Below are 23,601 nucleotides of genomic sequence, written 5' to 3' on the forward strand. Positions count from 1 at the left end.
ATGATAGTTTTTCATAGTCACACAAACACAATTTATTTATTTTTGACATGTTTTCACTGTTGCCACACTGCACAAAAACTTTTTTGGAGTGCTAAGCGCATACGAATTTTATCGCTGCACTATTATCATTGATGCACTTAAAGATCCCGGACGAGCCCCCACTTTTGTAATCGTCGCCTGGTCGTAGATATTGCTAATTGCTATAATCGCACTATTTCACTCCCATTTACGGAGCTTGTTAGCACTTGATGTTAGGTTGGCGCCATTAAAATGCATTGTGTTGTGGTAATCGCTGCTACTTGCTGGATCGCTGTCGTGTCTCGATGCTGATGCTGGATCTAAATCTGATTGTCTAGGGTTAAAAACATGAGGTCCCGTGTTTTCTATATGCTTTTGATGATAAAGAACAAGCGAAACCAACAAATATGTAAACTTCAAATATTTATTATTCTGGTGGCCATCTTAATTCCACTGTCCACCAAAGACCATGACACAACATAAAGTAGTACTTTCTTTACATGTTCTTTGCATTGTTTATCCACCTCAAACAATAACACACAAACACACTTTACCAAAGTGACATTCCGACTGCCTCTCGACCCTTCTTGCTGCTTGTATTTATAACATTGTCAAAGAACTACTAAAAAGAGATATAGTTTATAAGTCACATGTACATCTGTTATCATAATTTGTGCAGAAAAGTTATTAATTTGCATCGAGTGACATAATTTAACATGTTATTAAAATGACAGACAGATTTGTTGACTTGACAGAATAATTCTTTGTTACAAAAAGGCCGTTTTTTAGAAGTTTGTCAATTGACTTCTCTAATTTGCATAAATAAGTAAATAACATGAATTATTAAGAATTACATTGGTTTTCGTCTAAAATAGGATTGATTTCGTGAATACTGAGTGAAAACGCTCCTAGTGAACAAATAGGTTTCACTGGGTGATTTTTATTTAAGGAGATCCAAAATACCTAAGTTGGCCACTATTTTTCGTACTTCATATTAATTATTTAAGATGAACTTAGTGCTTTTACATGATGACATTTGCTGTATCAGTGATCAAGTGATATAAACTTTTGTGTGGGTCAGTTACTCAGTATAATTTAATGGGTTGACTGTTTATGCAGACATGTTATGCAATCATTGTTAACATACACAATAACTTTTCTATAATCATAAATACTCGTTAAACTGGTTGAATTTGGAGGGTATCGCATACTTCGGTAAAGTAAAGCCTTTAATACGTTCCGTTACAAAGACTAAGTGACTTTAAATCCTTGTGAAGATTATTCTTATTTCTAGTATTGATTCCATGAATTGAGCTGTTGGTTTCAAAAAGTGATATATTTTTAATGACAAATTTCATTAAGGAATAAATATATTGGGAAGCAGTAGTTAGTATCCCTAGTTCCCTAAACAGGCTTCTGCAGGATGTTCTTGAGTTCACACCACATATAACTTACTGCACGTTTTTGTGCCCGGAAAACTTTAGCTTGGCTTGATGAATTACCCCAAAAAATAATCCCATATGACATTATGGAATGAAAGTAAGCATAGTATGCCAACTTTTTCATTTTTATATCCCCTATGTCTGACAAAATTCGCATTGCAAACAGAGATTTGTTAAGACGCTTCAGCAGTTCTGTGGTGTGCTCCTCCCAGTTGAATTTATTATCAAGCTGTAATCCCAAGAATTTAACACTGTCCACTTCTTCTATCTTCTTGTCATCATATGTTAGACATATACTCTTGGGACACCCCTTACAAGTTCTGAACTGCATGTAGTGTGTTTTTTCAAAGTGTTGAGGGTGAAATCAATAATATCTTCCCATATATTTTGAGAACTTTTTGCATGGTACAAATGGTAAATTCTGCTACAAAGATCTCAGAAAGTTTAGGTTCAGTTATAGACCATGTACTTGTGGACCTGGACAGAGAAAATTGTAAAGTATTACTAAGAGGTCTTGGTATGCTGGATCATTACTCTCAGATAATAAAGCTAAAAACAGGCTTGGTGAAACCTGCAAAACTGCAGGCCTACAAAAGGAGTTTCTCAAATCAGATCTGCTGGAGATAGTGTGTGTGTGTGTGTGTGAGGTGAGCCTGCTTGTATGAAAGTGTGTGTGTTTTCTTTTCTGAATAAGGCTTTGGCCAAAAGCTAAATGTGTAACAGTCTTTTCATTGTGCCTGTGCGCAACTCAGTGTGCCATCTTCATGGTCAGTAGCAATCTATCTTTTCCTCTTGTTGATACTTTTTCTAGGTATTGACAAATCAAACCTGCGATGAAGTGTATATGGAACGTAATGTAGATGCCAAGTCCTCTAAGTTTTCCACATTGTATAAATTAATTTTTGAGGTGATATTTTCAGAAGCAGCCATTGCTACCACAGCAGCTAAGGAAAATAGATGGATAACTGTGGGTGTTGTAAAGTCCTCAAAAACATTTAAATTTCTCAGTTCTTTGCAAAAGCACTGCACTAATACACAGTTCCTTGTGTACTATCACAGGTTTAAAAAATATACCAGAACAGTAAGCAACAAATCTAAGATGGGGGTAGAATAACAAAAAGCAAATTTCATAAATGATTATTTCTCTGGTATTGCAGAGAAGCTGTTGCAAAATATTCCAAAAACACATGCAGCACAATAATGATGTTTCCCACAACAGAGCTTGAAGTTAGGAAGACAGTGCTACAATTAAAAAATATGAAGTCAGCAGGCCTGGATGAAGTTCAGATCAGTCTCTGTTCTGAGGGCATGCATAGATAGAGCAAAAGCCCCACTAACAAATGAATCCTTTAATTCAGGTGTTTCTCAGAGTACCTAAAGCCTCATTAAAGAAAGGTAATGTGGAAAGCATTGAAAACTACAGGTCAGTTTCACTGCACTCTTCATTCTCAAAACTAATTGAAGCATTAATGAAAGAGAGGCTGATAAGTTCCATGAGTAAATACATCCTCTTTAACAAAGCACAGTTTGGTTTCTCAAGTGGGACAAGTTCAATATTGGCCATTGCAGAGTTCACTTAAGTGGTATTCGAAACTCTTGATAGGCATGACTGTGTTACAAGCATTTTCATCAACTTGTCCAAGACTTCTGACACTGCTGACCATAAAATGCTACTGAGCAAGCTAGAAGTGCTAGGTCTAAGAGGAATAAGTCTTGCTTGAAAAACAGGGAGCAAAGTGTAGAGACAGCTGAAATGTATGCTGGTGACAGCTGAAATGTATGCTGGTGATAAATTTTGAGTAAAACTAATGTCAGACTGGAAACATATAAACATAGATGTTCCTCACGGTAGTATACTGGGTACAATTCTATTCTTAATATATATGAATGACTTTTCAGACAGCGCAAGACATGGACAAAAAGTTCGCTTTGTCAATGATGGCACTGTCATAGTCACTAACAAAACATCAGAACTACTATTAGATGAAGCAAACTAAATCCTCAAGGATGTTGACAATTGGGAAGTACATAACAGAATCAAGTTTAACATAAAGAAAATGAATAGTATGTACTTTAGCATAAAAGAATGAAGCAATTCTGTCATTTTAGGAATAGACCCTAAAATATAGACCTTGTAGCAAACACAGAATTTTTAGGGATGAACATGGATTGTCAGCTAGTGTGAATGAATATACACAAACAGTGGCAAAAGAATGCCATCAGTGTGTTATATTCTTAGCATGTTAGAATCAGCTAGCACCAGCAAGTGTCTTGTAGGAACACAATATGCCTAAATACACTCAATTCTTAACTATGGGATTCTTCTCTGGGGATCAACAGCAGAAAATATGTACACAGTTTTTAAGCTGCAGGAAAGGGCTATGTGAATCATAACTGTAAGTAGCAGCTGTACTCATTGTGAAGAGTTATTTAAAAAACTTACTACACCAAGTGAGTATATCTACCAGTCTGTGGTTCATATCAAGGAAAATATTACTAAATACTGCACTAAAAGTTCTATGAATATCATGGAACAACTGTGAGTTTAGAGTTATATTTATCCAGGAAAACAAACAAAAACTCAAAACAACATTTTCTAAAATTGTATAATAAATTGCCAAACGAAATGAAAAAGATTTAAAAGAAGTCTATTTAAAATAACAGCTAAAATTTTCTTTGCAAGTAATGGATATTACACACTTAAAGAGCAGATGGCAGACTTCAGAATAATAGGGAAGTCAATCACTCTATAAAAGAGATTGCTTACAAATCACTCATGCGACATCGTAGAATATTGCTCAAGTGTGTGGGACCTGTACCAGATAGGACTAACATGGGATATTGAACATATAGACAGCATGCATAGTCATAGGTTTGTTTAATCAGTGGGTGAGTGTCAGAGAGATACAGAAGGAACTGAGCTGGCAGACTCTCGAAGACAGACATAAACTATCCCAAGAAAGTCTATTGACAAAGTTTCGAGAACTGGCTTTAAATGATTACTATAGGGATGTACTACAACCCTCTACGTATCAGTCACATAGGGATCATGAGGATAAGATTAGAACAATTACTGAATGCACAGAGGCATTCAAACATTCATTCTTCCCATGTTCCATATGTGAATGGAACAGGAAGGAACCCTAATATCTGGTACATGGTGGTTTGCCAATTACAGACACAGATGTTGATGTAGAATAGGGATAAACACAGCACCTTGTCACATCGCAATAAATGATTATGATTTACTACTTTCACAAGGATATCTTGTGTGAAGATGTAAAATGTATGGGTGGGGGGAGAGAAGAGTACTTTCTGGCAGAACGTGCAGGGACTAGGTGATGGCAAGGCAAGCCTACCAAGTGGAGTGTCAGGTGGTTGTCGAGGAATGGGGAGGGGGGAAGGGCAATCGAAAAGGAGAGAAGCAAAGAAGGGGAAAAGACCAGTAGGCGATTTGGCAGGAAACACCATACAAAGATGGTGAAGGGACGTGAATTGGAAGGAGGTGATATAACATAGGGTGGAAATTGTTGGGTGGAGGGTGTGGGAAGTAGGTTACCATAGGTTGAGGCTAGGACGATTTTGAGACTGGAGAATGTTTTTAAGGATAACTCTCATCTCTGCTGTTCATAAAAGCTGGTGATGGAGGGGAGGATCCAGACAGCCTGGGTTGTGAAACAGTCATTAAAATCAAGCATGTTATGTTCAGCTTCATGTTGTGCCACAGTGTGATTGGAGTTTTGGGGATGACACAAGTAGAAAAGGTCAGCAAGGCACTACCAATATGCCACTAAATCCAGAGCTGAAACAGTACCAGACACTGTTGCTAACATCTCCACCAAAATCATCAGCCCCACAGAAGTTTCAGTACTACCTGAAGGCCTAACCTTCAGCCCTACACCTAAATTTAACCAAGCTGCACGTGTAAAAGTCCCACTCTCCTTCTCCCAATCACTGCTATTTCTTTGTCACCAGTCCCTCCAACAACAGCCAATCTAATTGCAACATTGAACTTTACCTCTCCCAATTCACATCACGAACCAACTGTGATTCCCCCCTTCCCATCTATGGCCCCCCCTGTCCCCCTCCTAACTTCCAACATGGCCTCACCTTTCTTCCCCAGGTCCCTCCCTAAGGACACGAAACTTTCAGCAGATGAATGGACAGCCATACACAGCCTCAAAACAGATCCTCACTTAATCATCCTACCTGCAGGTATAGGTTCCAATACAGTCATTATGAAACACAGTGAGCAGCTGGTGGAAGCCCTTTGCCAGTTGCCTGAGTCTTCCACTTATAAACTCTACGAATGTGATCCCATCCCAAATTCCAATATAACATCCAATCCCTATTTAAGTCTTAAGCCCTTCCCAGAACCTCTGCCCTAAATCCATTTCCCTTCTCACCCCTATGACATTCTGCACGTGTACCTTTAAAGGCTCCCCAAAATCCACAAACCCAACAATCCTGGCCCCCCCAATTGTAGCTTGTTATTGGGCTCCTAGTCAAAGAATGTTGACCCTCACTGATCAACAACTCCAGCCAGTTTTTCTTAAATCTAGCCTCCCATGTCAGAGATACTAACCATGTCCTTCATTGACTCTTCACTATCTCCACTGCTTTACCTCCTGGATTCCTACTTGTCACTGTTGACACCAACCTCCTTCATACCCATGATCCTGCCACTATTGAACACTGCCTCTCCCAATATCCTTTAATCTCCAAGCCCAATACATCACTCCTTATACACCTTAGTAACTTCATCCTAACACCCAACTACATCTACATTGAAGGGAAAATATTCAAACAAATCTACGGCACAGCCATGGGCACATGCATGGCATCCACTTATGCCAACCTGTTTATGGCCAGCAGGAGGAAACCTTCCTTGCCTGATAAAACCAAAAATCACTGGTCTGGTTCAGGTTCATTGATGAGATCTTCATGATATAGACTCAGGGCAAAGACATCCTCTCCTCATTCCTTCACAACCTCAAGAACTTCTATCCCATCTGCTTCACTTTGTTCTCCTCAACCCAGCATGCCACCTTCCCAGATGTTGACCTCCTCCTCTATGATGGCTCCATCTGCACCTCTGTCCACATTAAACCCATCAACCACCAACAGTATTTAGATTAGATTAGATTAGATAAGATTAATTATTCATTCCATAGACCCACAAAAGATGGGATCCTCCTCGGTGTGGAACATGTCAGATAAACACATTACAAAAAAGTAATTAGAGAAACTTGAGTTTCATTCATTTTAATGATCATCAGTAAATAAAAAGTAAAATTATGTGCAAGAATTAAAATTAAAGTTCTAATATTTACAGGTTTAATACTTACATCTGCTTTCATTAAATCCATCATTCACAAAGTAGCTAGTTACTTGGCTATTACAACCAGGTATTGTCAAAAATTAAAGTGAATTATTCATTTCAATGATCCTCAGTTAAGAACAGTCAAATTATGTACAAGATTTAAAATTAAACTTTCACTATGTACAGACTTAAGACTCACATCTGCTTTCCATATATCCATCATTCACACAGTAGGTAGTTACTTGGCTGTTACAACCAAGTATAGTCAAAAATAAAGTATAATAAATTTTCATTAAAATGGTCTACTGCACTTGTCGAGAAATTCATGGATGGAATAGAAGGAGTTGGCGACCAAAAATTCTTTTAGATAATGTTTAAATTTTGCCTTCTCAGAAACTAAACTCTTAATGTTTGCTGGTAACTTATTGAAAATATGTGTTGCTGAATACTGGACTCCTTTCTGGGCAAGAGTAAGTGATTTTAAATCTTTATGTATATTGTTCCTATTCCTAGTATTGATACAATGTACTAAGCAGTTACTTGGAAAAAGAGGTGCATTATTTACAACAAACTTCATTAAGGAATAAATATACTGAGAAGCTGTGGTTAGTATGCCCAATTCTTTGAATAGGTTTCAACATGTTGTTCTTGGATTTACACTACACATTACTCTTATTATGCGCTTCTGTACTCTAAACATTTTTTCTCAGTTTGTGGAGTTACCCCAAAATATGATACCATATGACATAATGGAGTGAAAATAAGCAAAATATGCCAGTTTTTTAGATATTTATATCTCCTATGTCTGACATCATTCGCATTGCAAACACAGACTTGTTTAGGTGCTTCAGCAGTTAGTATGTCACTCCCAACTGAATTTATTATCATGTTGTAATCCCAAGAATTTTACGCTTTCAACTTCTCCTATTTCCTTGTCATCATATTTTATACACACACTAGAAGAAAATCTCTTGGAAGTTCTGAACTGCATACAGTGGTTCTTTTCAAAGTTTAATGACAGTGGATTGGCTATGAACCACTTATTAGTGTCAGTAAAAATTTGACTAGCTGCCCTTTCTAAATTTATATTTGATTTACTATTTATTGCAATATTTGTATCATCTCCAAATAAGACAAACTTGGCATCTGGTAATGTAACAGATGACAGGTCATTAATAATACACAAGAAAAAGTAGTGGACCTATTATGGAACCTTGGGGGACACCACATGTAATTTCTTCTCAGTCAGATGATGTCTGATTGCCTGCTGCTGAAGTGTTACATAATGACACCCTTTGTTTTCTGTTGGTAAGATATGACTGAAACCACTTTGCAGCACAACCAGTGATGCCATAATATTTTAATTTACTTAAAAGAATGCTGTGATTCACACAGTCAAAAACCTTTGACAGACCACAGAATATGACAGTTGCCTCTAATTTGTTGTCTAATGAATTAAGGACATTTTCACTGTAGGTGTAAATAGCCTTCTCAATATCAGAACCCTTAAGAAACCCAAACTGTGAATTTGACAGTATGTTATTTTCACTAAGGTGCTTAAGTAGACACTTGAATGTGACCTTTTCAAAGATCTTTGAAAAAGCTGGCAAAAGTGAGATCGGTTGGTAATTTGACAGCATTTCTTTGTCCCCTTTCTTGTGGAGAGGTATAACTTCAGCATATTTGAACCATTCCGGGGATGTTCCTGTGATAAGTGATTGATTACACAAATAACTTAAGATATGACTAAGCTCACATGAACACTCTTTCATTAACTTTGTTGATACATTATCATAACCACTAGAATGCTTTGATTTCAAGGACTTTATGATGGATTCTGTTTCTTTGGGTGAAGTAAGTGTCAATTCCATTTTACTGAGATTGCTTGTGTGCGCTGGTCTCAGATATTCCATTGCATTATTTACTGAACCTGACAACCACATGCTATCAGTAATAGAGACAAAATACTTGTTTAAATGGTTTGCAACACAACATGTTTTTGTCACCAGGGTTTCATTTATTTTAAAGCTATTTATTCCTCCTCATTTCTGGTCCTACCTGCCTCTGACTTAACTATATCCCATATTGTTTTTATTTTATTGCTGGATATATTTATCTTCTTCTCATAATGCAGGTGTTTAGATTTATGGATAACCTTCTTCAATATTTTACAGTAATTTTTGTAATGAGCTGTAATGCTAGTATCAAAGGTGTCCCTGCATATCAGATACAGTTTCCTTTTTGTCTCACATGATATCTTTATCCTTTGTGTGATCCATAGTTTCTTATTAGACTTCTGCTTAATTTCAGTTACCTTCAGGGGAAAACAATTTTCAAATAAGGTGCTAACTTTATTAATTCAAGTTTTGTATTTTCCATTTGTGTCTTGGATGCTGTAAACATCCATCCAATTAATTTCTTTGAGTGATCTCATAAATTTCTCAGTTTTTGACTGTTTTATTGGCCTTCTGTGCTCAGTTCTGATAGATATTTTACCTTGACAATTTTCAAAATTTAATGTTAGGTGTTGCATGTTGTAAACATCTATCCAATTAATTTCTTTGAGCAATCTCCTAAATTTCTCAGTTTTTTGACTGTTTTATTGCCCTTCTGTACTCAGTTCTGATAGATGTTTTACCCTGGCCATTTTCAAAATTTAATGTTTTGTGTTGCATGTCATGGTCAGATAGCCCATTTACTACTGGTGGCTTACTTGCCTAAAATTGTCTATAAAGATATTATTAATGGCAGTCTTAGAACATTTTTATACCCTAGTTGGAAAATTAACAGTAGAAATTAAATTGAAAGACAATGTAACTGATTTCAGTAATTTTTCACTGACAGTGTTTTCCAGGACATCTATATTAAAATCACCAGCAACCACAAGTTCTTTGTTTTTTATTAATTTTAGATGAGATAATAAATCTTCAAGACCATTTATAAACAGGTTGAAATTTTCTGAAGTTGCTCTGTATATGGCTACTATTATAAAGGACCTATTATGTAATTCTATCTCTGTTCTAAGCGCATGCAGGATTTCGACAGCTGTTGTCCTTCCCATTCCAAAAAATGCCATGTGGGGTCAGTGTATCTGCAGTGGCAGTAACTACCTTGCCCAGTAACCTGAAGGTCTGACAAAGACTTTCACAGACAAGCACTAACCCCCAGACCTAGTCTGCAAACAGAGATCCAATACCACACCCCACCACCACCGCCACAACCCAATCCTCCCAACACCTCTGAGAACCAGCAACAAAAGAACACTCTTTCATCATCCAATACCAGCCAGTACTGGAGCAGTTGAACCACTTCCTTCATCAGGGCTATAATTATCTATCATTAAGCCCTGAAGTGAGGGACATCCCACCCCAGATTCTTCCCACCCTCATGAAGTGTGTTCCATCACCCACACAACCTCCAAAACATCCCAGTTCATCCCTAAGCCAATCCTGGTCCCAAACCCTACCCACAGGGACCATGATTCCTCATGCCATATCCCATACACCTCCAATCCTCCCACCATCCCTGAGAACCAGCTGTAAAGGACTGCTCCTGCATTAGCCAATACCAAGCTGGACTGGAACAGCTGAACCACATCCTTCATCGGGGCTTTAATTATCTATCTCATGTCCTGAAGTGAAGTACATCCTACCCAAGATTCTTCCCACCCTCATAAAGGGGTGTTCTATCACCCACTCAACGTCAACAACATCCTGGTTCAACCCTAAGCCACTCCCAGTCCCAACCCCTTGTCACAGGGATCCTATTCCGCTGGAAGAAGCAGGTGCAAAACCTGCCCAATCTACTCATGCACACTTCCTATCCAGTCCTGTCATGTGTTTATCCTACCCTATCAGAGGCCAGGCCACCCGTGAAAGCAACCATGCCATTACCAGCACTACTACAATCATTGCACAGCTTTTTATATTTGAAATGGTAGGGAGCTAGACAGTGAAATGGTTAAGTGCTGGACCTTAATAAAAACCATAATGCTTTAAATATCTTTTTTTTTTTTAATTTTTAAAAATCTAGAGTGGGGATTGCACTCACCTAATGCTTGTGTCAAAATTATTCAGTCATTTAATAAATGACAGTGCTTGCTTATGTGCTGCTGCTAAACACATATTATTTGATATTACACTTTATTCTAAAAATGGTTTATACTGCACTGCACTCTCAGGGACCTCTTAGTTGCCCACAATATAACAGATTGGCAGCCAGTGTGACAAAGAATGGTAGGCTCCATAGAACAAACCAGATAACTTCTATAAAGAATATAATAAAGCAGATGCTCACCATTTTAACACAGACACAGTCTGCTCAAAGGAAGCTGGTCAAATACCACAGTAGGAACTAAAGTGAGACTGAGTGCAGCTGTGAAAATACAGCCTGACTCCCATGCTGTACAGACATTGGCCTCTCTGAAGCCACATCACTGTAGAGATAAATCCATTCACTATGCCTGTGGCTGTGAACCATTTAAAAGAATTGTGCACATTCATGGAGACAGCCCTGTTCCTGACTGCTGGCTAGCAACTGCACTTGAGGCTCCACTGGTCTCCTCATTAGGCCAGACCCGCAAAATACAGCTAAGAATTCTTGTTGAGAACACCACAGTCACACCAGTGGAGGATACATACTGGGAGTGCACTAGGCATGTGCCCCCCCCCCCCCCCTTGTGGGGTTGGCCACATTGCCACCCACACTGCTCCCACCAGTGTCAAGTCAGCTCACACGCTATTGGTTTGTTTCCTTTGTCAGTCGACTCGACTGAATCGAGTTATCGAGTAGTTGTACTTACCTATGTAGTACGTGCATCCACGTCATCATATACCTACGAGTAAAGTTGCCACCATTCTGATGATCTCAATACATTATTCTGTCTGGCATTTGTTCAAGAAAAGTCGTGAATATTCTACTGTTTTCTTGTACAGAGAACCACAATTGTATAAATAAAACTTTCTTAAACTTTGCATGTCACTTGATTATTTTTTATTATGGTAAAAGTAAAGGTAGCTAAAGATATCTTTGGCACGTTCTCCTTGAGGTTTTTCTGTATCTGCCACTGACTCACACTACTTGCAGATGAAAGCACTACTACTTGTTACCTCTTTAAGAGCACTGTTACCAGAGTGAACTGTTCAAGCATGCATGCCTCTATATCCTCAGATTCCACCTGCCTCTGATGACAACTACTGAAGATCACTCAAGAGCAAATATCTCTTACTCACCACAAGCTTAATTGAAAAATCGCTCACCACAGCTCAATACTGGAATGACTACAGACCAGCCATCCTCTGGGATGAATGGCCACCACCAAACAGTGACCAAGAGAAAAGTAGAGCACCCTGTGGCATAACATGCAGCTGACCATACTATGCTTGATTTTAACAGCCCCTTCACAACCCAGGCCATCTGAATCCCCCTTCCACCACCAGCTTTTCCATACTGTGTAGACGGGAGTTTTTGTAACACATTCTCTGCTACTAAAACAATCCCAGACTCAGCCTACGGTAACTAACTGTCCCCACACTCTCCATCCAACAGTTTATGCCCCCTCCATTCTATCACCTCCTTCCAATTGACAGCCCCTCATCCTCACTGTATGCTGCTCTCTGCTCTCTCCCCTTCCCTGCTGCTCTCCTTTTCTGGTTCCCATTTGCAGCCACTCCCCTCCTCTACCACAGCCTGCTGACACTGTGCCTTGCATCCTTCTCTTGCCACCATCTAGTCCCTGCAGGCCCCGCCAGCCAGCGCTCACTTCTCTCCCCCCCTCTTGTACTCTGCCATTCGTCCCCCATTGCTGCCCTACTCCAGATTACTGCTTTTGTTTGACACAGTTGCATTCTTGCCAGAGTAACTGAAGATACTGGTCATGTGTGCTTGAGCCGCACTTGCTTGTGTCAATTTGTGTGTGTGTGTGTGTGTGTGTGTGTGTGTGTGTGTGTGTGTGTGTGTGTGTGTCGGAAAGAAGGCTTTGGCTGAAAGCCAATGTGTAAAGGTCTTTTTGTTGTGCCTGTCTGCAACTCATTGTATCATTTCTATGGTGAGTAGCAGTCTATCATTTTCATAATATTGTTATTATTCCAATGTGGACTTTCTATTATTTGTTGCCAAATGGTTAAGAAGCTGACAGTATAGGAACTTTTCTAAAAATTTTGAGATTGCTGGCAAAAGGAAACCAGATGGACATTTAGCAGTATTTCTTGTCTCCTTTCTTAAACACAGGCTTAACTTCTTCAACATATTTCCACCACTTAGGAAATGTTTCACTGATAAACGACTGATTACATAAATATAATAGAGGGAAACACACCACGTGGGAAAAATATATCTTAAAACAAAGATGCTGTAACTTACCAAACAAAAGCATTGGTACATTGATAGAGACAATGACAAACACAAACACACACACAAATTTCAAGCTTTCGCAACCCACGGTTGCTTCATCAGGAAAGAGGGAAGGAGAAGGAAAGACGATAGGATGTGGGTTTTAAGGGAGAGGGTAAGGAGTCATTCCAATCCCGGGAGCGGAAAGACTTACCTTAGGGGGGAAAAGGGACAGGTATACACTCACACACACACACACACACATATCCATCCGCACATATACAGACACAAGCAGACATATATTTTTCAGTGACCACTTGTGAACATCTTAGAGGGCTGCATTAGCCTTTTCTGTCAACTGAGTTGGAGTTTTGGCTGTGATAACTACATTGATGTCTTCAGCAAATAGTATTTTTTCCGCACATCTTATACTCTGTGGAAAATCATTAATGTAAATAAGATTCAGGAATAGACCTAATATACTACCTTGCGGAACACCTATATTAATATTTTTTGGATCTGATAAGTGGTTTACTAGAAATCCTTCTGAAGTACATGAAATCTCAACAAACTGCATCTAGGTAGAACTTAAACCACTTCTTAACCACACCTCTTATTCCTAGTAACTCTAATTTATGTAATAAAATTATGTGGTCCACTGTACCAAATGCCTTTGATAAACCAAGAAAATTCTATTCAAATGGTCATCTTCATGAAGTGCTTCAAGAATGACCTTTGTAAGCTGTGCAATAGTCAATTCTGTACCTCTTTGGGACCGGTAACCATATTGTTCTTTGCAAAAAGGTTAAACTTATTTAAATAGTGCATTAACCTATTTTTCATTATATTTCAATAATTTTGGAAATGGTGGACAATAAAGAGATTAGTCTGTAGTTTTCTACATTTTCCACATCACCATTTTTAAGAATGGGTATTACTTTTGCTTGTTTTAGGTGCTCAGGCGAACAGCTAGATTTGAAAGATCATTGATGATTTTTGTTAATGGAGCTTTTATGGAATCTGCACATTTTTTAAGGACACAAGCTGGGATTTCATCTAGACCAGTTGCTTTTTATTTTTACTTGATATATAATTTGTGTAACCTCTTTCACAGTTGCCGGATAGAGTGTCATTGAGTTTGGTGGATTGTTCTGGGCGAGTAAGACATATATGTCTGTAAAGTTCTGTTGTAATTTCTTAGCAGTGCTGTTGAAGTACACATTTCCAAAATTGGATATTTCCTTATGGTGATTCATTTGTTTATTTTTGTTCTTAATTTGTAAATTCAAATGTTTTTGCCCCGTGTTTGTTGTTTCCTGTTTGATAATATTCCAGGCTACTTTATTTTTGTCTTCTGCCTGCAATAGTATTTTATGGTTTGTGAGTTTTGTAGCAGCTTTTAGTATCTTTCTGTAGATTCTCTTGTAGTTTTTATAAAATTGCAAAATGGCTGGGTCAGTCTGTCTATTTTTGATTGAAGCGAGATACCTATGAGTTTCAGAGGATATTTTGATCCCTCTGGTTATCCTTATATTTTTTCTGAAGTTGCAATGGTATGTAAAGTTTTGGGGAATTCTTCCTCAAATTTTAGTTTAAAAATGGACATGAAACTATTAGACATTTCGTTCACATTCATTTCCACATAGACTTTCTCCCACATGTCATATTGTATCTGGGATGAAAATTCATGCATGTTTGACTTTGAGAAGGGCATTTTGTATACTTTTAGTTTAGGGGACTTTTCTACACAAAAATTTACTTCCAAAATCTGACACAAATGACCTGACAAGCCTAGATCTTGAACACCTACATAGCATTTTTTCCTGTCTATATCTGTTGCTACATGGTATATCAATGTAGAAGACTGTTTGGTTACTCTAGTGGGACAGTTTACAAGTGAATTCATGCCATAACTGTACAAAACATTTAAATAGGCATGGCTGACATCATCTGACTTCATTGTATGTCCCCACAGACGATTAGGCTTGTTTTTGAGCAAAATATCTTACCTAGTGTCTGATACAGTTTTGAGAAAAAAATATCAACATCACCACTTGGTGATCAGTACACACAAATTACCATTAATTTTTTTGACATGCTGTGTTCTGTTACTTCAATAGCTGTGAGTTCAAAATGTTTACCAACACTTAATGCAGGAAGGTCATTTCTGTCTTTAAATGAAATACTTCTCTTCACATAAATACAAAAACACCCACCTTTCATGGAGAGTCTAGAACATGCAAGTTCATATGAGGCTAAGGTTAAAAATGAGATATCATTCCCTTTGCACCAGTGTCCCATAAGACTTACAACTGAGCTGTTTAGTGTTTGTGAATTTACTTCTACTTGCTGAACTTTGTTTTTTATGGATTGTATATTCTGGTGAAGTACTTTTAAACATTTAGTTGTACTTATCATGGTGGCCTCTTCCTCTTCATGCTTGATGTCAGAAAATCTTTCAGGTGGTGTGGAGGCTCTGTTTTTTGCTTGCTTGCTACGCTGTGCATTTCACTTGCTATTGTTTCCTTTTCTTTTGGTGGAGTTGCTCCTGAGTCATCTATTGCTGATGTTGTTATTGGTTGTGTAGATGTACATGTTATAAAAATTTCCTTCACCTCTGTTGACATTGGCTCTAGGTCTTTTGTTACTGCTGTTGCTGGTATTGTTACAAATGCTTTCCTGCTGGCACTTACTTCTAATTCTGATCCTTCTCTTAGTTCTAGCACTGCTACAGCTGGATTCATAAGGCTGGCAAGGTTTTCCATGAGGTTGACGGCCTTGCTTGTGCAAGATACTTTGCAGATCTTTTTTGCTGTTGGTAGTGCAATTGTGTCATTTTTATCACTTCTAGAAAAAAAACTTGTCATGATTATTATGATCCTCTGGCAAATTAATTATTTGCCCCACTTTTAGGTGCATTCCATGTCTTGTAAAGTGCTTTCTTTTCATGTTATCTGGGTGAGAAAAAAAGTATTTAAACTGGATTGACATATCTTTTTGTAAGCCCTGTTTGCTTTGTGGATCTCTCTGTTTACACATGATGATTCAATAAGGTCATGCCTATATCGTATGTCTAGCACTATAATTTTCTGATCCCCAAATATACAAAGTGTCTCTCTTAATACTCTTGTTGCTACTTTCATTTCATTTCTATACATGTCATTCGTGCAGCCTGCTATCATGATACACTGGCTTGCGACATACAATTACTGTTTTTATGGTCCTTCAGTATTTCCTCTATGCTCCACCTCACTTGTCATACTGAGGTCTTGTTGGTAAGAAAGAATTTCTGTTATTCCTCTGTTGTGGTTATCAGAAAGCAACACTATACTAACACTTTTTGATAAGCCTTTGTTTACATTGTTGCACTGCTTGTTTACCCTCATTTTATGAAAGTTGGTTTCAGAAGCTCTATTTTGACATAATGAATGCATTGTGCATTTCTTTGCTGCCACCATAGATTGAAATGATTTATTTGGATTGCCAACCTCTTTCGTTCCAAGTTCACTGCCTAAGGGTAGTGTCTTAAAACAGTTTCTTAAGGGTAACTGGAATGCGTCTGAATTAAGTTTGTGTTCTGCATATTCCTTTGGGTCATTGTAGGTTTGGGAATTTCCAAATTCTATTTGTGATGGTGTAGACAGGTATTTCACTGTATTTTCCAGCAGCTTAACGTGTTCTTTTGCGTCTTTCAGATCTTTCTGCAATGCTTCTCGCACTTGCATCCATACAGCTGTTACACATTGTTCCACATGCACATGATATGTCTTCTTGATTCACTTTCAAGAAACACTGTGTATGTTACCTCCTATGCATCACTGAGCATACTCTAACACCACTTAGTACAATTTTATTGCATAATATGTAGTTTACATACACTAAATACTTGTGATTTATGGAACTATTTTCTAATACGTCTACACTCGTCACCATCTTGTATGGAATCTTGACTCTTGTGCTCATAATCCTCAGTCGTAATTGCAATGGTTGCATTTCTCTCATTGATAGGCAGTACCAAAATTCTCTTGTTGCCATTAAGGGTTTTGATATTGCTCAAATATGTTAATCCCCTTCAAAGCACTACACATTAAACTCTCTTTGTTGAATTACAAGGAACAGTTACTAGCTAAATTTGTAGTAACATAATATTTGAGTTTCTGAAAAGAAATGTTGTGAACTGCACAATGAAATACTTACATAAGTCAAAGAAAGTTCAAAATTTGGCACTGAAATAATGTAGTATCTGATATCTAGAAATAAAAATTGGATATTCTACAGATATATGATGTCCTTCTGTAATTCGAATCATTTTCCAGAATGTCTCTTTTGGCAGAAACAAATAACTCTTACTGAATACATTACCTTCCCCAGAACTTTATAACAGTAATTAGTGTACTTCTATGGTAAGGATTAATAATTCTTCTTTATCTTTCTTATAAAGGGACCTATAGTGGAGTATATGGGCTCATCTGAAAAAAGTACTGTATAGCTTTATAGGCAAGTTGCATACATTAATTTTCGTTGTTCCTTGAAGTGACTGTGCAGATTTTTGCAGCCACTACTAACACTTGAATATTAAAAGCATTTCCTTCATATTTGCTATTTCTTATAATTTGTCTCTTTAATAACAAAAATGGCATGTTCCTTAAAAGAGTTCCAGTTTCTTTCTCAACTTCTCTTGATTTAGCTTTGCTCTCAAAATTGTTAACATCATATCTAATAGTGTTGCTTATCTATATTGATGTTCCACTGAAGCACCACACAGGGCTTTGCCCATCTGACTTCTAATATGGCTTTATGATATTTAGAGGAATAGCTTTTGTAGTTTATCTAAATCATGTTTGCATGTCTGCCTGTTTTGTCTGCAGCTGTTATGCCCTGAATTCTCTGGTTAATGTCGATATTGAACGCTTGTCTGTAGCATCAGGATAATGGGATACTAACTGATTTATTAGTTGGTTGGTCGATGTAGGAGCCTTTTCATAGAGTTTTTCTGATTTTCTTTTAATATAGGTATAGATGGTTGGTCCCTCTAAGAGGTGTTTAATGTGTGTGTTTGGTGTGTAGCTGTCTATGTCGGCGATGACACGGAGGATTCTGTTTTAGAGTCTCTGAATTTTTTGCAGATGTCCGTCTGCTGCCATGGACCAAACCTCCAATCCATATAACACATCTAAGTTTAATTTCTATGCTGAGTCCTCCACCTTTTAAGAGTGGGTACAGTTGGATGAAAGCAGTGTAGCCTCTACCTCTAGATCTGTTTATCTGCTTTGCGAAGGTTAAATGTTTGTCTAGTTCAAGGCCTAGGTATGTAGCTGAGCCACTCCATTCTATTTCCTTTTCAGCTACAAAAATACATCTGTTTGGGGGGGCAGTTTACTCATAAACATGACTGCTACGGACTTTTCGGGATTTATCTTTATTTTCCAAATGTTGCACCATTTTACGATCTCGTCCAAGTGCTCCTGCAGTTTTTTTGTTATGAAATTGTGGTTGCTGCTACTCCTGTAAACAGCCATGTCATCAGCATACAGCACTATCTCACCTCCTGCCGACTTTGGCACGTCGTTTTTGTATAGCGAGTATAATATGGGGCCTGCGGAACTCCTGCCACAGCATCCCTGATCGCGCTTACATGTTTGCCGCACCTGACACGGTACTGCCTCCCCACCAGAAACGAGTCAACCATGCTGATGATATGTCCTGGAATGCCTACCTGGGATAACTTGTATATTAAGCCATCATGCCAGACTTTGTCGAACGCTTTCTCAATGTTGAGAAAGACTGCTCCTCTGCTGTGTTTCTGGTCTCTCGCCCTGCATATGTGTTCCATCAGGCGCAGGGATTGATGGATGATGCTATGTTCAGGATGGAATCCAAACTGCTCAGTGATGATTGTGTTATTGTCTTGTAGGAATTTGGATAGGGCGCTGTAGATCAAGCGCTCCAGTACTTTCCCTCGAAAGCACAGGAGTGAGATGGGTCTATAGTTTTGTGGAAGGATAAGGTTCTTATTAGGTTTAGGTAAGGTTACGACCTGATCAGTTTTCCAGGCTTTTGGGAAGTAGGTTAAGGAAAGGCACTGGTTGTATAGTGTGGTGAGGTAGGTGATTGCGTTGGGAGGCATGTGTTTCAGGTGTGTGACACAGACCTTGTCAGGACCAGGGGATTTGTTATTACCTAAGCACCTGATGTAGGCACACACAAGTCGATCGGAAACAGGAGTAAATTCTGTATCTGGCCTTTCTTGCCTCAATTGGGCCACTCTTCCATTTATTATTTCTTCCTGCCTGTCACTCTCGTCATCTTCGATGATGTGAGTACAGAATTGTGACTCTAACGATGTAGCCAGTAATTCTGTCTTATCCTCGTCATCGTATACTAGCCCATTTGGACCTCGGAGTGGCCTGTCTACCCTGGGAGTAGCCTTCTGTGCTTTCTCTTCCCAGCAGAGGCCTCTGTGCTCTATCAGTCTTTCCTTTATCTGGGCTTCAAGCCGCCTAAGCAAGCAACGATTGGCAGGATCGCGATAGCGTTGCCAATCCCTCCTCATGCGACACTTGGCAGCTATCAGCTCCAGAATATCAGTGGGCAGGTCCCTGGTGCCAGGCTCGGTGGCTAGCCTGGTGCTTGTCTCTCGAGCACAGGTCTGGAGGACATTTGTGAAATACTCTACTGCTGTGTCCAGCTCCCTCTCGTTCCGCATTTGCGGAATGTCCTCCAGGTGTTGTCCTACCAGGGCGGTATATTGTCCCCAGTTAGTTTGATACATTGTGTTTGCCATCCTCCAGATTGTGTCTTCAACACTGGCACATTCCAGGACAACCGGGTTGTGGTTTGAGTTCAGGTAGTAATGGACTGCTGGTGCAGCCCTCCAAGGCAGGCCCCTGCACAAGAAGACATCTAGGATGTCAGGTGCATGGTCGGGGATGTAGGGGATGTGAGTAGGCTAGTCGGGAGCAATTATTCCCATTTGGGGATTGCTCTCGGTAAACCTTCTCAATCTCCAACCTCCAGCATTTGTCGTGTTGCACTCCCAGTCCACACTTTTTGAGTTCAAGTCTCCTGCTATTATGACTCTTTCTCTGATTTCGATCAGGTGTTGAAGGTCCTGCACGCTGAAGTTGATAAGCGGGGGTTTATATGCCGATACTATTTTAACTCTGTCGTTACCAACTTTTAATTTTATGCCGGCCGCCTCAGCCGCGGCCAGATTTGGCATTTCGATCGTCTGGTGACAAATCCTCCGCTGCACAAGGACGGCGACTCCTCCGCCTGCACAGTCTAGCCTGTTGACCCTGTGCACGGAATAATTTCGCACTTTCAATCGGTTGGCTGGCTTTAGATGTGTCTCCTGAATGCAGGCTATATCTATGGTGTGATGATCTAGAAATGATTGTAACTGTGGGCTCTTTGAGGATATGCCGTCTGCATTACATATTAACATTTTGAACTCTCTAGTACCTTTACGGTTCATTACACAAGAGTGTTATAGCTGCTTCAGCAATTACTAGCATTTTTGTGTATCTATATTTTGCAGCTCGGACTGCTGCTATGGTTTCTTTCACTTTTTGTATTATTGCTCCCAGGTTTATCCCCACAAACAGCTTCCCCAGTTCTCTGAGTTCCCTCAGAAAACTGCCGAGATCGCTGTCCACGCTTGGCCCTGCCTGTGGCTGCTCCTGCACTGGGACTGCAGTATCATTTGTTGTTGTTTCAGCTGCCTGTTCCGCAACTGGCGGTGGAGGTGAAGCCTGTATTGTGGGTGGGAAAGGTGTAGATGGGACTGGGGGGAGGGTCGTCTCCTGCACTGTCGCAGGGTGTGCCGCAGACGTAGATTGGATGGTGGGAGCAAGCATAGCTGCCCTGTGTGGTCGCATACTCGGGAAATCTCTTGCTTGCACTTCATAGTTTGGTTGTTGACGAGCCTGAGCATTTGATGTGGCTGTTGTTGCTAGGGCAGTTTTCTGCTGCCTCTGGTTTTGCACCAATCTTTGGTATACTTCACAGCCACAATAGTTTGGTGAGTGGGGGCCTTTGCAGTTGGCACACACCGGGTTTGCCACTCTCTGCTGCTTGCACAACTTGGTAAGGTGGGGGCCTGCACACTTTACGCATCTTGGCTGCAAGTTGCGGTTGCTGCTCGAGTGACTAAATTTTTGACACCTATGGCACTGCCCAGGACCTTCCGGTTTATTACACCATTCTTCAGTTATTTGGTATCTCAGCAGGTATTGCAGTTTGAACACCCACTGAGCATCCTCATTGTTTTCTAAAACTGCCAAGAAATTTAGCTCTTTCTTGCGGCTGTGACTTTCTTCTGCAGTTGGGGGGGGGGGGGGGGGGGGGGGGGGTTGAGAATTGGTGAACCGAGTGTACTATGAATCCTTCCTCATTTTTTACGTCCTCTTCTTCAGCATCGATGGGTAGGTGCTTTAGTACTACTCTCAGAGCCTGTTTGGGGTCGATAGAATATGTGTGGAACTCTATTTCCTTCCATTCAAGTTCCGATTTAACCTTCCTATAATCCTCTACATTTTCCACCTGAATTTTCATTGTCCTTGGGCAATATACTGCTGTCAATTTCCCCTTTATGGTCGCTTGCAGCTCCTTAAGGAGTAACGGGCTTCCCTTTGTAATATAGGTGATGATTGGCAGTACTCGCTCTTTTCTTTTGAGCCTAACCATCTGCATTTCTCGTTCTCCATCCACGTCTTCGTTCTCTAGGGCTGAGAATGAGTTCACGGTCAGTACATTTACTAAAATTGCTCCTGCTGTTCGCTTTCCCCCTCTTTTTCCAACTCTCTCCTATCGTTTTCCGACTCTCTCCTATCATTTTCCGACTCTGTCCTATCTAAGTCTATGTAGAGTCTACCTGTACCCGAACTGTTGGAACTATCAGAACTATCAGAGCTCTCCTTCTCTTGCACCATTTGCATACTAGCCTTGTGTGTGTTAGCTGTTTGTGCGGCCCTACTCTGGTTGTGGATTCTCTGGCGAGAGCCGCAGCGGTTTAATTATGAGGATTACCTCGAATGACTTGTTGAAGCCATATTAACAGTCAGTCTAGCAATCAGTCAGTTTGTGGTGCCGCCATGGCACACTGGATGGTGTTTAGTTCTCACCTCCACAACTAAGTGGCAGATATCCGCACCAGAGCCAGTTACTATGCCTCTGCAGACTTGGGTAACCATGCAGCACAATGGGCCCTGGCCTGCTAATTCCCTAATATCCTATGGGGGAGCGGGGAGAATGCCCCACGGCGGCAAGAAAAGAAACACGCCCGGCAAGGGAAGTGCCAAGAACACAAGTCGGTTGCGCAAATCCTGGCCGCAGACTCCACACTCGCCAGTAAACCAGCAAACGGTAACACTACAACCACAATATACAGATCCGTTAAGTGCAAACACGACAATTTTGCAGGACACACACGACAGTTTTGGTTTATAACTCTAACTTGACGAGGCGAGCGGGAAGGGAGAGACCGAACTAAAGCTCAAGAGCTACACAATGCATCCACTCAGTGTGCCAGTCGCTCCACTAATGGTGCGGTGGATGATCTAATACTGAGTTATATACTTTTTAAATAGTTTTTCTTAATACCCCTGGATGTTGCTAGTGATAACCGTTTTACGTGAATTTCTTCTGGAACCATATAACATTTTGGGTCCTTTTATATTAACAGTTATTTGATGTTTTATTTAATAAATAATTTATAATTTTATAAGGAAACAACTATCTGAGATTGGCAGACATTTGTCTAAGAATAAACTATACAATAACCCTGGAGTTGACACATGCATGACATATACACATTTCCTTGAAATTTTCAATGAGCTGACCAGTGATCATTCCTTTTGTTTCTTATGATATCGTTACATTATTGAAGACTAAACCCCTATTTTCTTACTTACGTTGTCTGCTGCTGGCAGAATAGACTTTGTATTTCCATGACAAAGCTCCTTTGCATCAGATTGTGACACTCCTTGGCAAACTAACATTTTTTCAAAACGGTTGAGGGCTTCTCCATTTTTAAGCACTTGCAAAATCATGTTTTTGCCTTCTTGAAAACTTTTTGATTTTCCACAAGATTCTAATAACAGGCCACCTGGAATACCAAAGAACATAGCATATAAAGGAATAGATATGATATTCTTAGTTTCATGGTGGTTGTAAGTGATGCTTAAAAGTGAGTGGATGTGTTAAATTGCTAGTGTTTTTAAACAGAATGTAATCTTACAGACTATATTTAGTTTTACTTTTTTCTTTTTTTACTAGATATGTACTGTACAACACAAATTTGAAAATAATAGTACAGAATCAGCCACTGAATCACAAAGCAACATCTGGACAATGATAACACTCTAAGATTTATACTTTTTGTTTAGAGCTTTAAATTAGAAGCATAATACTTTTTGCTTATTTCCATGCATAAAATGCTCTGAAAGTGATTATTTTTCAATACTTCCAATTACCGTCAAAATCAAA

The 23,601-nt window shown here is 39.4% G+C and overlaps 1 protein-coding gene across 2 annotated transcripts in view; it reads right to left on the reverse strand.

Moving 5' to 3' along the window:
* The window catches only part of LOC126095021 (thymidine phosphorylase-like), a 190,002-nt gene that overhangs the window by 22,131 nt on the left and 144,270 nt on the right, over positions 1 to 23,601 (reverse strand). For both annotated transcript variants that reach the window (XM_049909681.1, XM_049909680.1), the window contains exon 8: positions 23,028 to 23,221. In XM_049909681.1, coding sequence (XP_049765638.1) covers positions 23,028 to 23,221 — 194 coding nt within the window. The remainder of the gene's footprint in view (positions 1 to 23,027; positions 23,222 to 23,601) is intronic.

Source organism: Schistocerca cancellata, chromosome 8, assembly GCF_023864275.1.
Source record: "Schistocerca cancellata isolate TAMUIC-IGC-003103 chromosome 8, iqSchCanc2.1, whole genome shotgun sequence".
NCBI classification, from domain to species: domain Eukaryota; kingdom Metazoa; phylum Arthropoda; class Insecta; order Orthoptera; family Acrididae; genus Schistocerca; species Schistocerca cancellata.